The sequence below is a fragment of the Anomalospiza imberbis genome, chromosome 16, assembly GCF_031753505.1.
Source record: "Anomalospiza imberbis isolate Cuckoo-Finch-1a 21T00152 chromosome 16, ASM3175350v1, whole genome shotgun sequence".
Lineage (NCBI taxonomy): Eukaryota > Metazoa > Chordata > Aves > Passeriformes > Viduidae > Anomalospiza > Anomalospiza imberbis.
The window spans coordinates 6,356,636-6,374,165 of record NC_089696.1 but is presented as its reverse complement, the minus strand read 5'-3'; the positions used below and the strand labels follow the sequence as shown (position 1 = coordinate 6,374,165).

At 42.7% G+C, this 17,530-nt stretch overlaps 1 protein-coding gene across 3 annotated transcripts in view; it reads left to right on the top strand.

Moving 5' to 3' along the window:
* Window positions 1-246: 246 nt before the first annotated feature.
* The window catches only part of GRIN2A (glutamate ionotropic receptor NMDA type subunit 2A), a 161,853-nt gene continuing 144,569 nt past the window's right edge, over window positions 247-17,530 (top strand). For all 3 annotated transcript variants that reach the window (XM_068206730.1, XM_068206729.1, XM_068206728.1), the window contains exons 1-3: window positions 247-819; window positions 1,591-1,816; window positions 3,339-3,761. In XM_068206730.1, coding sequence (XP_068062831.1) covers window positions 3,357-3,761 — 405 coding nt within the window. In that variant the 5' untranslated portion in view covers window positions 247-819; window positions 1,591-1,816; window positions 3,339-3,356. The remainder of the gene's footprint in view (window positions 820-1,590; window positions 1,817-3,338; window positions 3,762-17,530) is intronic.

Here is a 17,530-nt window from a genome sequence, read left to right as displayed (position 1 = left end):
CACCACGGCAGGGATTTCTGCTTGACAGCCCCTGCATCAAGGGAAAGGAGAACACTGGGGTTTCCTGGGCTACCAACCATTCGCTGGGGATGTTACTGCAGGGAGAGCGCTCGAGTTTGCCGCTCCTGTGCCCCAAACCCGGTGTTCTCGCCGTTCCCCCAGATCTGACACCCCCTCCCCCGATCGCCTGCGTCTGACTCATTCGCTGGTGCTTGTGCAAGCAGAGCAGGGCGGGGGGTGGGCTGGGGGAGAAGCCTTCAAAGTATCCGCGGCTGCTCTGGGTTTGCCAGGGCGGCCGTGAGCTGCGCCCCTGCAAGGGCGGCGGTGCCGGGGGCGGCGGAGCGGAGCGGGCCGGGCGCAGCCCGCAGCGCCGCGCAGGCGGCCCCGGGCGGAGCCCGCCGCACCTCCCGGACTCCGTGCCGCCAGTCCCCGCCGCTTCCAAGGAGCCGAGAGCAGCGCGGGGGCTCCGTGCCTGCCGTCCTGGGGAACTGCTGCGGCAATATCGCAATTTAAAATAAGAGACGAGAGAAAAAAAAAAAAAAAAAAAAGAAAAGAAAAGATAAAAAAAGATGAAGACGCTTAAATGCCTCTTGCCAAAAGTAAAAAGCGAATCTCAGTTGCAATGGCTCTGCTAAAACTTGATCATGCGGGATTTCAAGCGATAAAGAGCTGCCGGGCTGCTATTTACTGCGGTGGGAACAAGTTGCAGGATGAAATCCAGGCGTTAAGGGACCTATTTTCCACTTCATTGTTTGCAAAGGAATCTACTGAGATGACTTTGAGGATCTTTAAACTGGAACTATGTGGAGGGAGAATGCAGTAAGTATCGCCCGGTGGGGAGCCCGGATCGCGCGCAGCCCCGGGCGCCGCGCAGGGCTCTCGGCGGGGCCGGCTCCCGCCGACCGGGGCTGCGCTCCGAGTGCCCCGCCAGCACCGAGGGCGGTTAGGGAATGCCGGCTGCTTTGCCTGGCGCGCCAGCGTCCTACATAGAGCTGGGGTTGCTTGGAGAACTGCCTTCATGCATATTTGCTGGGAATTGTGAATGAAAAAAACAGAGCAATCGAGTTTTTCCGTGGCGGGCTCTGCTATAGTGTCTCCCTGGGTTTGTTTAGGGGCAATTTGGAATGAAGCTGTTCTGTTTCAGGAGCGAAAAGAGCTTTATCCCACACCGCTTTAGCTGTGCTCCAGGTTATGCTTGTTTTGAACCTGCCAAGAAAACTCCTGCCCTTGCTCATGTTAATTAGTTTGCTTCTAGCTGCGCTTTCCAGGTTGGATGTCTCCTCCCTTAGCGCTCAAACCCGTCCATCTCACTTGGAAGCAAACGGGCAGTTGGGAGCTCAGGATTTTCCTGACCTGGATAGGGTGAGGGACGTATCCCGGACGGCTGTGGGCTCACGGAGCTGCTTTTAGCAAAGAGCTGACATCTGAGTGAAGGGGGGAACTTTTGAGTGTAGTCACTTTATTTCCGTTCACATACGCCTGCGATTGAAGGATATTTATTTTTCTCCTGTCAAATCTGCAACCTGACTAACGGCTTCTCCTCGTTCCTCTTCTCCCCCCGCTGTCCCGTCCCGTCCCCACCGTGTCCAGCCCCCCCTTGCCTGTCTCCCTGTCCACGTAGCTGCTCTCCCGGGATGCGATGTCGCTCGCAGGCTGCGAAGGGGATCACGCGTGCGGCCAGCGGCGCGGAGGCCGCCCCTGAGCCCGGGCAGCGAGGGGCGCGACATGCCCGCGGTCGCGACATGTCCTGCAGCGACACCGACAGCAGCACCGGCACCTCCGGCAGCCGCCGCCGCTCCGTCTCCTGAGGCGCTGGGTACGTGCGGCCCGCGCCCGCAGGGGGGCGCCCTCGCGCCGCGGCCGGCCCGCCGGGGCGCGCTCCCGGGGCGCGCTCCCGGGCACCAGCGAGCCGTGCCCGCGGGGGCTCGGAGCGGGGGCTCGGAGCGGGGCTCGGAGCGGGGGCTCGGAGCGGGGCTCGGAGCGGGGGCTCGGGGGGCCCTGAGCCTTTCTGGGGCTCGGGGGGTGGGGGGGTGGGTAGCCGGGGCAGTTCGGTTTGCTGTTCCACCGCGCTCCGTGCCCCGCTGGTGTGGCGGCGGTCGGCGGGAGCCTGGCCCGCAGTGGTCAGGCAGCGCAGGGGCACTGATGTGCAGTTAAATGCCCTGTCGAGTTCCCGTCTCCTTGTGTGCCCCGAAAGGAGGTGGTGATGCTGCAAGCCCCGGTCTGGCTGTGTGTTTCAGCAGCAGACGGCTGTGACTGAGGATGGAGATAGGGCTGGCAGGATGAGAGGGGAGATCTGAAAAATGCCACCCCTGATTGGACAGCCCCGCTTGTGTGCTCTGCGTGACGCTCTGCAACAAGCTTGGCTTTATGTGGCACAGGGACTCCCTTCTTGCAGCTAGCAGAGAGCCAGTTATGGGGGTGGAAATAATCCCCCGGGGCACAGAAACAGGGGGAGATCTTGCAGAGTCAGACCTGCTCTCCTTCTCCCTCCTTCAGATAGTTCAGATCCCTTCTGTGGCTCACCTCTCTCCCCATCCTACTCCGTCTATATTCAGCTCCCTACAGAGATTCAGCGAAGACATGAGGTAACCAATGCAGTGATGCTCATTTATGGAACACCCTCCCCTTCAACACTAGGGACAACTTTGTGCCCGAGATCAGCAGTTCTGAGATGCTCAAGTTCTGAATGCTGCAGGAGGGGACAGAAAAGAATTAAGACAGAATATTGTGCTTTTGAATCAGTTCCAGAAATGCAGTAGGATTCCTTAAGCAGCGGCTGCCCAGGAGGGATCTTCAGAAATAAAACAGCATGGGTTTGGGTTGCTGTGAGATACATGGAGTGCGTGGACTGGGGTTTCCAGCAGACCTCTGGCTCACTTCTGTCATTTTGAGCTAAAATACCTCTCTCTGATAGACTGTGACTAAAGTTTTAATAGCTGTCCAGGATGAAGGAAAATATTCTGGATGGAAAAAGATTTCTTTCACCTATTTTAGCACAGCAAGGTTAAAGAGAAGGATGATAATGTCGTTTTTTTTTAATGATGTCAATCATTTTAATTTCGTTGGCTATCCGGGAAGAATGTTAATGGGTCTTTTCTCTGAACTTCTGATACAGTTTTTGCCTTGCTTGTGGAAGACCAGCTGTAATACTGTCATCAAGCCAAGTTTTTGATAGGATATAAGAGGCTTGACTTGGAACTAAGGTGAAGGATGCATTATAAAAAGCTGCTAAAGTTTGCATTATGCCCAGAAGCTTTCTGTTTAAAACCTTCTTTGAAGATATGCAGTATATATATTTTTCTCTATGTTGTTCTTATACATTGTGATCGCTTTTACAGGGGATAAAGCTGGCAAAGATGAGGAAAATTGGCTGTGCTCTCCTGGTACTCCAAGCTCTTCTGGCACCTTTGGATCTTGTTCGTGGAGCAGAGAAAAATTATCCCATCCTGAACATTGCAGTGATTCTGGGAAGGACCAAGTATATAACAGAGAGAGATATCAGAGCTCTCTGGACCAGGGAAATGGCAGCAGACCTGACTGTTGATATCAATGTAGTAACTCTTCTTGTGAACCAGACTGACCCTAAGAGCATCATAACACATGTTTGTGACTTGATGTCAGGCACCAAGATCCATGGAGTGGTTTTTGGAGATGACACTGATCAGGAGGCAGTAGCTCAGATTCTGGATTTTATTTCATCTCAGACTTCTATTCCAATTCTTGGGATTCATGGTGGGGCCTCCATGATAATGGCAGATAAGGTAGGAAAATTTATTAAGAGCTCTTGCTGTTCTGATGTCCTTCATTGTATTGGTCTCTATCATGAATAATTGCTACAAGCAGTTCAAAAAAGTTGCTCTTAATTCTCTCTCTGTACTTAAAAAAAGAAAAAGTATGCATAATGGTGTCTTTGTTGATGGCTCATCAAATATTCAGAAATATTTTGGGGCTCATGCCTGAAACTCAACTAACACTATAAAGGCAGCCCTAATGAAATACTACTCTCCAGCACATGAAATGATGGTCAGTTAAAAAACTTTAATAGCTAATATGATCAATACATGTAAAAACAGCCTCCTAATAGTAGGTTCATAAACTGATTTTGAGGATAAGATGTAAAACTGTAAGCAGATGTTCTGTGGTGCTTATAAAAAATAGCAAGCAATCGACCTGAATGTATCTGGGTGCAACAGTAATAATAGGACAATAATAAGCTCGGCTTTAGTGATTCACTACAGTATCTGAATTAAGTAGTCATGCACACTTGAATCACTTCATTCCAAGAATTTATTGAATTATATTTTTGCTAACTGGATAGTTCTACTTTGCTACTGTAGTTCATGAAAATCCAGTAAGGGCTGTCTGAAATCTGGAGATAATGATAAATGGTCTTGTTGGAAAACATATTTTTATATAATCTGTTGTAAGACTGGAAGAGTAAAAGTGACTCACGTCTCAAGTTCCTTAACTTGTAACAATTTTTAAGAACTCCTTGCTGGCACTGCAGCGTTGATGTTGTGAGGTGATTGCTGCTGCTCCTGAAACAGGCACTCGGTGCAGGGCTGAGCTCTGCTGGGGACTCTGCCTCGCCTGAAAGTCAGAGGAGCTCCCACTGTGGTGTAAGAGAGGAGAGCTCAAAGGGAGTGCAGATGTGGGAGGTCACTGATTTGCCAGCACTTGAGGATCTTTAATGTTAATTGTAACTTTTTTCCTGATATTGCCGTACTTTAGGGTTCCTTATTAATTGACTATTATTTTTTCTTACAATAGTAAAAGGTTCTCTGAACACATCTGAAAAGGAAGTGGTCCAGATATATTATTTTGTGAAGTAAGGGGGAAAAGAAACAGGGTTAGTTATGATTGAGGAATCAGCTTTGAACTTTGGAAACTTCTTAGCTCTGGAAAAGACTTTTTTCCCATTGGGATAAGAGGTCTGTTTCTCTTGCTATTTTGAATGATCTTCCTTTAGAACTTGTCATACAAGGGAGGACAATAAGTGCGGAATTATAGCAGAGATGGCTATTGACATCTTGATTTATACAGAAAGATCATTACAGTCAATGCTGCTATCTTAAATGCAATTGCAGTGACCGAATTACAGAGGCAGTTATTTCATGTGCTTTTAAATTACAGTGCAGATTTACTTGTCTTTTAAAACTGGGTTTATATGTATTTAGTGTTCTATTTGATACATATTTCACTTAACTGTGTCTACCAGTGTAAGAACACTTGATCTCAGCCAGGGCTAAGTGATGAAACACTGGAAGAAATTCTTACAGAATCATCTTCAATCTGTAGCAGATGCAGGATGTTACTGATACAGATCTATTTTTACTTTTATATAAGAGCCTCTAGAAAATGAAACAGTCTATTTTTTTGTCTCAGTAAATTGCTACTATTTTCTCTGTATGCTAATATCATCATTATTGTATCACTGTTTTATTTTAGGGGTTATCAAAGTTTTATTAGCAAACTTTCCTGCTGAAATTTAGCTTCTAAGATTTCCATTTGGGAAATCAAAATTGTCTTTTGTTTGTTAAAACAATCTAACAGCGGTCTTCAGTAGCTTAAATTGGCTAAAGGAATTGTTTGTTCATGTAACTAATATTGCCTTAATTTTCAACCTGACCTTTACAATGTGCAGTGTCTTGCAATGGGGCTTGGAACATCTCAGTAATGAGACTTGCAGGTGTCACTCAATTAACCATTCATTTAGGAATGAATTCCTTGGAGATGAAGCTGAAATTCACAGTGCTGTCATAAAGATGGGGAGATGAAATCTGAGGGAAAAGGATTGGAAATATGAAACATTTCAAGTCACTGACAGGATTTTAGCTGGCACACATAGGTGTTGGCTGACTTGTGAAGATTATTTTAAGTCTCATGCATTGAGATGCCTGGCTATGCAAAAGGTGCCTGGTCCCACTGCTGCTTGTGGATGTAGTGCTCTGGCACTCTAATAAGGCCATTTCATTTATGTCCTTAGCATATGAGTTCTGTGCCAGGTGGTTGTTTTGTGATGCTGAACTCAACTAAACGGAGGGCACAGGAATAGGATCTCATTTATAATGCTCTATACTGCTGAAGTCTTCACTGAATGACTCAGAGGAGATAAGCTACCATATTCTCTGTGGCTATTAAATATTATGTCAATGTGAATCTTGACTGAAGAGCCATATCTGTAAAAAAAAAGTTGTTTTATATTTCTAAGAATGAGGTATGGCCACATTTGGAGTTTGCAGTGAGTAATGCAGGACATACAGCTTTTGAAGCACTGCGTCCCTGTCTGAACATCTGGGGTGAGTGGTGTGTTGTCTAGACTGCCTCCTTTGCCAGCCCAGCTCTGCATCAGTTTGCTCAGAGTTTGCCTGCACCATCTGAGGAGAGATTTTGCATGATTCAGACATGGAAAACAGACAGGCATGTGAAGCCAACCAAACTGGAATGTTTTCTGAACCTCGCTGATCAATTTTCACCTGACATCAGCTGTCCAAACCCTACCAACAAACCAATGGAACACCTGGGGGTTTATGGTACTTACCTGAGCCTGACTGTGCTGCAGAGATACCCTTTGGACAGTGCCACATGCTCTGCTCCAGCTGATTTTATCACCTGCTCTTGGCAGGAGCTCTCCTGCCAATGAACTGCTCCTTGGCTTTGGTCCCCAATTCTGCCACGCACTTCAAACATATTCAGATGTGGGATAGTCTACTGAAACAAGATGAGAATTGTCTGGGGCATCTGTGCCAACCTGCTGTGCATCAGCATCCCTTGGAGGATGCTGAAAACAGGCTGGCTGTTTATTCATCTTGTATCTCTTGACATTTGAGACATCTCAGCACAAACATTGCTTAGGAACTGTTTTCTGACTTGAGCATTTGGTTTCAAACATAGTTACCTTTGTTTCACCACATGCTATGATTATAATGGTAGTATTTGTGATACTTTCTTTTTTTTTTTTAACAGAATATCATGGTTAATTCTGTGTCAATGCTAAAAGACTTACTTCTTCACATGTCGGAAAATTATCCCTACGTATTGTCCAGCAATATTTATGTCTTTGAACCATACTGCCTTTGCCAATTGCAAACCTAAATCTTCCCAGAAGTCTTTCTGGAAGACATAATTTGAGGCATTTTATTGTTGTGGAAGCACTCAGAGTTATAACATAGTCAAGAATGTTAAGGATGAGGGTAATTTTCTGGAAGGTCTATCACAAAGTGATACTTCTTGAAACAGATCTGGAAATGTTATGCAAAATAACTAACTGCTTTTCCAAAAGGTAATTGCTATATATTATTGCATAATGATTCTATGAGAGCCATGGAGGTTAGACAGGATTGCTGGAGGTTGTCTAACCCAGCCCTTGCTCTCTGACGAGCTAATACCGAAATCAGATCATCCAGTCAAGTTTTGAATACCTCTCTGGAAGTAGATACCACGGCCTCTCTGGGCAATCTGTTGCAGTAATTAACCTCTCTCACCATGCAAATATTTTCCTTTTATCTCATTAGAGTTTCCCTTGATACCACAGGCTTTTGTTCTTTTGCTGTGAATCTGAGTCCAACTCTGTCTCAGTGCCATTGTAGGGTGCAGTTACAGCGCTCCTTACCTGTCGCTTTCCTGGCTTGCACCTGCAGTCCCTTGGACTTCCTTGGATACACTGGTGTCTTGTATGGGGAGACCCCAAATAGGACAGGGGACTGCAGAGATGGCCCTGTGAGTCCTGCGAGGGGAGCAGTCCCTCCCTGGAGGAGCTGCCGTGCTGCTGCTGCCGCAGCCTGGTTCGGCTGTGCCACCGAAAGGGAGCAGTGCTGATTCACGTTCAGTCCATCCCCTGGGCCCCCGTGCCCTGGAGCACTGCCGGGACAGGTCATAAATAAGGCATCTAATTGTTAGTAAGCACTGACTGAAACTGTACTTTGAAATCTTGCATTCTGTTGGTGGTGATTTTTTAGGTACTTCAGTGAAATACTTGCAGATGTTTGCATTACTTGTCATTTTCATCTCATTATAGGTATAGCTGGAATTGTTTTGTTTTAGCTCATTTGAGAGGCAAAAAATTGTGCTGCACTTGTTCGAACCAGAGCTCTAAGGAGCTGTGATCAGAGCCCACCCGGACTCCTGGCTCTGGAGCATTCATGCTCCCTTGTCTGTATGTGACTTGGATGAACTTAAAGTTCCTCCACACCTCCTCCAGCTTCTTTCCCAAATGTCTCCATGGCGCATGGATTCTCTAAAGGACCTAAAAGGTTCAAAAGCCACACTTAACTTTTGTACTCTGTGTAAGTGTGCTTCAACTCCTAATGCTTTCGACATTGTTTGATGGATGGCAGGGGGGGTGTTGTATTTGTTTTTTATTGTAGAATCTTTTCTGGAGGTCATACTACATGGAATGTGCTCATTAGTTCATATGCCTGCCACATGCATTTGTAGATTTCTGTCCAGCCTGTTCAGTTGGCCTGTAAAAGCAGTTCTGTATTTCATTATAGAAAATTGTACATTTAAGATTTTCTATAATACCAACTTTTCCTTCCCTCTCTGTGGATGTGACAGCCTGGTCAGGGAGCAAGGAAACTAGATAAATTTTCCCAGGATTTGCTTGTTGGGAGTTGAAGATAAACAATGATCACTCGTTATTATAAACAACCTGCAGGTGGTGTTTTCCTCCTCTCTGTTGTCCTGTTTTTCTCAAAGATTCTTTATAAGAAAGGCCTTTTTGTTAATGAGCTGATCAGGTGAAATGGATTGATTAATTGACCAATCTGGGCTGTCTGTATCAGAACAGTGTATAAAAGAGGGATTTTGGAAGTGAAGTGAGATGCTGTGCAAACCTGGTGAGTCTGTGTCATTTCTTACTCAACAGCACCATCCCCCCTTACTGCTGGCCGATGTGCATGGTACTCATGTTGGCTTTGTTTGGGAGATTAAACCACAGGTTAATAAATACTTTAGTGCAAAAATAGCAGTATTCATATAACTGCTGTTTCAGGTCTAGACATAGTAGCTTGCACTACTACATAGTCTGTTGCACACAATATTTCCAGCTTCTGACTCATTTAAAGAAGCAATTGAATTTGATTTTCTTCCTTTCTAGCTGTGTGAAGGTCCCTATGGGAAGAATAACCTTCAGATATTCTAATTTTTATTTTGAGCTGCAATAGAAATGTAGCACTGACCTCCTTGCAAATCTGTTTACTTGTCCATATCCATAAAGCCAATCTAGATGTACTTTTAAGAAAGTCTTGCACATCCATAAGATTTTTAGACCTAGAATGCAATTTGTGGTAGTACCTTTTGCACATTCTGTAATCAGTGGTATTAAATGTTAAAAACCTGCCTGAGATTTGTCCTGCTGAGGTGAATGAAGTGAGTGGATACAATATCCTGTGGTTTTCCTCCTCAGGAGGCAGTGCTGTGCCAGGGTGAGGTGGTTGGGATATAGAGCTGCTGGTTTAGACGTTGCTATTCCTGTACTGGCATGGCTGGGAGGGTTTGCTGCTTTCAGCTGGGTCTTGGAACTCAGAGGAGCATTCTGTTAATGATGTGAGCTTTGCTTTCTGTCTTTCTCCCACTCCTTTTTCTAAAAGGTTTTCCTAGCGATGTATTTTCTTAGAGGTGATTATATTATTCCTCATTCTCTTGTCCACCTAAGTTTATCCCTCTTAATTCAGTGAAGGAAAACATGGATGAATTTCTGGAATACTGCAAGAGTAGACTGAACTATCACTCTTATGGCGCTCAAGGGAGGGATGTTTAGTTTATTTTTCTGGAGTAGAAGGAAGGTAGTTTTGAAAAGATTAGGAATTTTGGTAACTAATGAGCAGGTTGTAGGAAATGGAAGTCTTCTAGAGTTTGCTTGATTTTTCATGCAGTTTAGGTGTGGATAAGTTCCTGATATCTTAGTTTGCTTAAATCTGCAGCTGAGCTGAGGGTGCAGGGTTGGTTTCTATACACCACTCATTTAGGAGAGAGGAGTGTTTGCCTTCGCTTTAGTCCTTTGCAGTAAGCTATATATTTTCATCTCAAAGGTCCTGTTTTCTTTCTCTTCAGACTGTTCTTACGGTTCTTGAAAATAGAAATCTTTAAGTATATTTGTTTTGAGCAGCAGCGTCTTAAAACTGCTAGCAAGTCCCTGTTGTAGATCACCCATGAAATCTCTCCAAACTATTGCCTGCCTATGGGTAATTACAACACAGCAGACTCCTGGGCTGTGAAAGTAGGACACAAGACCTTCAGCATGATTTTCATCTTGCAGAAATTCCTGGTGGCATCTTTGGAATTTTTTTTCCCAAGAACATTCTCAAATACAAAATTAAAAATTATTCCTTTTAAGCTATAAAATAATCACAGACCATTACAAAATACATAGCAATTTTCTGGCAATTAGAATATATCCAGAGAATGTACCTGAAAGTCTAAAATTATGCAGTGTACATGTACAGAACAGAAGGGCTTTGATATAACGTCAAACACATTTTTTTATGTTTCATGTATTAATTATTTTTGACTATGCTTAGATTATTTGAATAGACAGTTCATTAGTGTGTTTTGTCACTTATTTGAACTAACAATTTAATGTGAAGAATTTCTCTGTAATTTTTTTGATTTTGCTTGGAAGACTCTGGGATAGATCTGCCTATGTGGTGATGATACAAAGGGCTTTGTATAGATGCTCAGAAAAACTGTGCAGCCTGTAGCTTGTATTTTTTACAAATCTGTGGTCATCTGGTTTGTGTGTATTCTTTCCCTTCCCCTCTTCCCTCCTCCTTTCTGCCCTGTCTCTACTCTTCCCTGGAGCTATGAAGTTGTGTGGATTTTACTGAGAGAGCCCAGCCTGGATTGTCTCCACACCATCTGTCACCATATTGTTTGTTTAAATCCTTGAGATATTTTCTTCTGTTCTTCCCTGAAATAAATACATAAAGCTGCAGCAGCATCATTGGCTATTTATATTAGAATTAGACTTAATGTCCTTAGGAGAAAACCCCTGTGCTTGCAGTTGAGGTGCATAAGCTGGAGGCACAGCTTGTAAAACTGCATGTGGCTCAATTCCCTGAGTGCAGAGAGCTCCAGTTCTGCACTGCGCTCACCCCCCAGCCCAGGCCCCTCTGGCTTCTCAAGGGGGACCCCCAGCTGGGCTCTCATGGCCCTGGGGGGACAGTGCTGCTCAGGGGTTATGCTCTGGTCTCCCCACTCTTTCAAGGAAAATGGTTTGTATCCTTTGGGAAATGCAGGATGTGTCTTCCTCTGTCCTCAGACTTGATACTCTGCGTCAGGGAAAAAGTGAAACTCAGACTCTGTGAAACCAGAACTGGAAATAAGAGTGGTTAGTTAGAAGGGGAATTGTTTTAGAGAGAAATTGAAGTGTGCAGAAATGTGGTATAAAAGCTGAACAACCAGTAGGAAAATGAGTTTTGCTGATATGCAAATGTGATATTCCAAGTTGCTGATGGGGTTGGTTGGTGCCCAGCTGCTGTAAGTTTGGTATGCAGTTAACATTGTCTCCTTTCTCTACAGCAATTTTTTCTGTACCTTCCATACACATGAAGCTTAAGCGATCAAAAAGCCTCAGTATGTGGAGGGAGGAGGAGGTTCCCGGTGTACAAGTTGTCTCTTATTTGGGGAAGAGCAAAATTCCTCTGGAGAAAGATCTGTCCTTTCTGGGCTCCTGGGCTGAGGGGTAAATGGGGTTCCCTGATCAACCTCTGTAAATTATTTAAACATCTTGAAAAAGGAACAGTTTCTAGTCCAAATTTGACTAAGATTTTATTTGCATGCTGATACTTTCTGCTCCACTTGCAGATTAAAGAAATAATTCATGAATGTACATATGTAGATGGTTGGTATAATCCATTTACTTTCTGTTCTCTTCGACAGCTACAGAGACTGAACTAAATTTAGGAAATCCAGCAACATATCTGAGGTCAGACTGGTCATAAACTTCTAGAGCATGGCAGTAACCCCATTCGGTTGTACATTGTTCAGTCTTGCTTAGCAAGATTAACATGTTTTTCAGTGGGCAAATTCAAAACAGAGGTACACTTCCTTTTGGCTGTAACACACTGAGAAACGCATTAAAGGGTTCTGGATGAGATTTGACTAAAACATTGTAATATTCTGCATACAGCTCCAAATCAATCTCCATTTCTTTTGTGCAACATCTTTTGTTTCATGACAATCAGACCTGAGAAATTGAGGTCTGTTTTTTTTTGATATACATGCAGGTACTTCTCCCTGCTTTCTCCTGGATTCCCTTGCGGAAGGTGGAGAAGGAAAGGTGAGAGAAAAACAGGTGGTAATCTTTATGCTTTTAATATTTTTCAATGATTTGCCTGCTCCTTGGGATGGAGCCTACAGGTAGTGGTGCTTTGGTGTGCTGCATTGGCTAACGGTAGTGTGATTTCCCAGTAGGATCACATCCAGCCATTCTGCAGTAGCTTGGAATTTTTTTCAGATCAAGACCATATATCTCTCAACTTTGTGCATCCCTTGATTTGGGTTTTGAGTAAGCTTTCTTGGAGAGGTGCTTCATTACCGCATGAATCCTCAGTCAGTGTTTTGGGCTTCCTGTCTCCATTATAGTTTGAGGAAGTAATTTCCTTCTAGGCTTTTAATGAAGATAGGCGGAACTGTTTCCTTGTCACAGGTTCCTTGCTGCAGCATGACTGAGAGCACCAGTGCTGGTCTTGCTCTATGGCCTCTGCTTAGTGTTTGTGGCTATTTATAACCTGCCTTTTGTGCACATTGCAGCAAGATATTTCTAGAAACATGTTTCATTCAAAGGATTGCTGAGTGGAAAGCGGCTTATCTTCTTTTTTTTTTTTTTTTTCTTCCTTTTCTTGACAGTGATGGTTTGTTTTTAGTGTCCTAACTTTTGGTTCAAGATTTCTGTAACTTTATTGATGGAAAGTTTTGTCTATTTGGGCTGAGCAGTTTGCCTTTCCACGTGACTAAATTAGCAATAGGACTGCTTTGTTTTCACTGCAATGATTTTATGTCTAGTGGAAACACACTCTGTATGTAGAACTACTGTGAAAGAAGAAAGAGCAGGGGTTTTATAGCCACCTTTCAGCTCGACAAAATTTGCAACACCATTAGGAATGACAGAAAATAGAATTAAGGTAATCTCTAAGTAACAAGTTGCTTTTAGGAGTTACAGAAACATATAATTACCAGACAAATTGCATGTTATTTTTTGTGTGTGAGGATAATTAAGAGTTCTGAATAAATTGTGTTGGCATAGGCATCAGAGCTGTATGAAGTACCTAATTGGGATGAGATAAGGCTTGTGAATTCATCATAAGAAAACAAATGCCAAAATTAGGAGAAGTATCTGTGTTCTAGTCAAGTAGCATTTAGGATGGTCTGGTTTATTTTCAGCAGTGACATTATTTTTGTAGGAAATGAGCTAACCCTGTCCTTGATTTTGTTTTGATCTGTTTACCATCCTCTCCTGTCTCCTTTATCTGCATTTAACTACTGTTATCTGCAAAAAGGCTGACATTTCCTTTTGTGGCATCTGGGTTCCAGAGGAAGATGTGCATGGCTCCTCTGCTTAGCATGTGAAACTTTAAGCTCTGTCCCAAAACTGTAACAGCAAACTGGTACAGAAGTTGTAAAAAGAAATATTTGCTTTCTTCGCTTGCTCTTAGACTGGATTTTCCTTACCCAGTCCATTGCCTGCCAACCTCCTTCTCCCATGAGCTGCTTCCAAACCCCCTCCTCTGCTGGAGCCTTCAGCTGCACCCCATCCATTTGCTCTTCCACTTCACACTTGACTGTCATGCTGGTTAGGATGGCTTTTTTTTCTTTTCTTTTTTTTTTTTTTTTTTTTCATTTATTGCCTTAGTTCACTTCTAGCAGAAGCAAAGGTGGGTGGGAAGAAATACCTCTCTGCTTAAAATTCTGTATCCCTGAATTTTAGGAATACTGGGACTCTTTCAGAGTACACAGAGCACAGAAGACAGTTCCTAAAATCCTTAATTGGAGCAAATAGAAATTCTCTGGGGTCCTAAGAAGAAAGTAAAACCTATGAATTTAAGCCAAACCTATTCCTATTTAATAAGCAGGAAATAGAGGAAAAGAGTATAAACTGAGCCAGGTGAGCTAGGGCAGTGCTGGTGGGGAACTGAGGTGGTGATAAAACAGAAATAAAAATTACTGATGGAAGTGATATTTTGTGAAAAAACAGTATGAGAAAACCAGAATTACTCAAAATTCTGAACAGTTTCCATTTCTATCTTTTCAGGGTTCCTGACCTTGGGATTTTGGGCAATCCTTTTCAGCCCTAAGTCATTCCTTCTACATTCATTGACTACTTTACGTACTTGTACAGGGAGGTTTTTGCTTTTCCTGTTGCAGTGTGGGGAGTCTGGCTGTAGTTAACCATCTGGAAACTGATATATTGGAGTGTCTGCTTGTATCCATTCTTATGCAATTTAAAATTTCCCTACTGCTCTTGGTTTTTTTTTTAGTATAACCTCTGAGACAGGGAGTCTGTTATAGGCTTTTGCTGAAATAAAACCCTCCCAGTCTTTTGCAGTGCACTTGGCTGGCTACTGATGCTGTTCTGTGTAAGCATTCATTTCTATAAATATGGAAAGGGTTCACTAATTCTCTGATTTGTAGTAATAAGTACTTTTTTCTATGCATCTGTATTCACTCTGTTCAGGTGCTTTGTGGGAGTGCCTAATACTTTGCATTTTTTAGATGCTGGAGTCTCAAAATATATTCATAATTCCCTTTAATAATTTAATTCAATTCTGAATTTTGCATCTCCCATTAGGGTCTTTAGAATACTTGTGGAGAGGACAGACTGACAGGAAAAAATATGAAAGCAAATTTCTTCTCACTGTCTTAGGTGATTGCTAATTTTGCAGTCTCCCCTGTATGTGAATGTGTTGTGTTGTTACATTAGAAATACCATTCTGAGACTCAGGTTCACTGGCACTTAGTTCCTAAATTGTTATTATGTGCACTGAGCAAAGTTCTGGATCCTGAATGACACAAATCCTGATGTTGTCTAGCATCTGGTTGGATCATGAGGCTGAAAATGAGCAGCATCTGCAGAGAACAGAGCTCAAGGAAGAGCCAGGCAAGGACAGTGTTGGCTCTTTGTGGGGTGAGCTTACTTGTGGAGGGGAAAATACAAATTACATGATTGCCTCCACACTTTGGGTTAGACAAAAATGATCTTCATAGCCATTTCCAGATATGCTTATCCCATCATTTTTACCAGTCTTAACAACTGCAAAAATAATGTCACACCTTTTCTAACCTTTCTCAGGCTTCAGGCTTGCAATCTCCTGGATTCCTGTTGCTCTTTACTATCTATCACTATTTTATAGTATAAGAGTAGCTGAAATATTTCCAATGATCAGTGAAAAAATGACAAAAGATGATTTAGGAGAGGTGCAAATAATAAAAAAAATCATGTTATAATATCCTGAACCATTGCTCAGTATCTTCACACTATATACACTCTCTATATACAGATATTTTTACGAGATTCCCATTTCTCATAAAAACACATCACATGATCTCTGAATAAAAATTTAAATGAATGTGCTGGAAGTTTGTGGTCCCAGCTGTCACCTGCAGTATGTGTGTCTTTACTGGTTATTGAAAGCCATACCAATCTTTAGTGTGGTTGTTGAAATAGTTTTAAGTTATTCTTTCTTGTTCCTTCCTGCTATGGGCTGACTCCTGGCTTAAGAGAAGCTGTTTTTTTGTTTACCTTTTTTGCAGAAGAGATTGCAGGCAGTAATAAAGTGTAAGAGTCCACCTCAGCAATCCTTATTCTAGAGTAGGTCCTATTGATTTGTTAAGCTGCAGTGGAGCCCTCAGTGGACACTGCCTGAAAACAGTGGAAAACTTAAGCTAAAATAAGAATGAACTTTGCACATTTCCAACACTCTACTGCATTTTTTTAACAGTACAAAGTAGGTTATAGGCATGCTAAACCTTAGTTTTAAATAAGCAATGCAGAAAAAAGCTCTCTAGGTCAGCAAAGGCATTTCTAAAAGCTGAGGAATAAACTGCCATGAGAAAAAGATACACAAGTCCACATGGAAAGCAAAAATCTTGCCTGTGGGATCCTGACTTTGGTGTGATTGATTTCATTGGGAAGTAAAGGATGATGAGCAAGTGCAAAGTAAGCAAATGCTTTAAATAATTAGTCCTTTAATGCTTATTTAATTGCTTTTCCTGAAGATTTGAATGCTGCCATGTAAAGAGATAATGAAGGGGGTTTTTCCTTTCTAATGAAGGGCTTAATATGTTCTTTATGTAACAGCCATAAAGATGCAGACATAGTCTTGTAATATCTTGTAATACGAGATAGAAAGGCCAAGCATGCAATAGACTTAAAGCATTTTCTGCTTAGAAGAGCAATCTCTGGTTAAGGAATGATTTGGTTTGTTAAGGGCTGCACTTGGGGTGTTCTCTCATGATATACTGGATTGCTAGTGAAATACCCTGTTGACAAGTTGCTTGGTTTTGAGTTCAACCTGATTATTATTAACTAACTTATTTAAACTTCATTTTGATAGCTAGGTTTCTGCCTTACTGGGTCATTTGGAGGTTTCATTTGCATATTCCACAGAGTTAAAAATTCTGGTAGCTTTTCTACTTCAGCTCAGATGGTGGAATATTTTCCTTCTTAACAAGCATTCTAGTTTGTATTAAAAAAATTCTCCTTCTCTTAGTTTCTTTTAAAACCAAGTATGTACAGTAAGCTTGGCTCCCTATTGAGCTGGTTTAATCATTTGTTTTCTCCATCTGCAGAGAGCCAGTTCCCAAAGTAACTTCAAAGAGCCTTGCCTGAGTAAAAGCTTCCAGCTTTGGAGCAACAGAGATTACAGAAATATGCTTATGCAACTGCTTGAAACCTCTGGCTATCTTGACATGGAGAATACAACTGAATATTTCCCTCTATTCTCTTACTATTGGCCTTAAATATTTGTAACTGAGAGTTTTGCTGCCACTTTGCCTTTGCCTCCCGTGGGGACTGCACAGTGTGATGTGTTCCACAAGTGCACAGACATGGCATTTGTAGGCTCAAGGGGATCACTGGTGTTCTGGTCTTGAAGTGACCTCTCAGGTCATTCCAACAAGAAAACAACCATAAAATTCAGCCTTGATGTAAATTGTCTATAGACAAGGCTGAAGACTTGCAGCAGCAGCAACTGCAGACTTATTTGTAATATTTTAGATTTGTGCAGGCTTTAATCAAATGATGAAGAGGCTTCAAGTGAAATGGTTCCTGGGAGAGTGGTAACCTCCCTTCTTGATTTTTAAAATTTCCTATGTTGACATGTGTAATCTCTCAGTTTGCTGAAAATAAAGTCAATCCCCTGCCCAATACAGGTAGATAGCTATAGGATGCATATTTTATATCTAATAGTTATGTCATGTTTTTGAGGGCAGTAACAAACTTAAAGTAGTTAAAATTGCCAGTGTTTGTGAGAATCTGCTTCATATTAAGGTCAATATAAGTAATTGTCTTTATTTCTGTGATCTTCCTCAC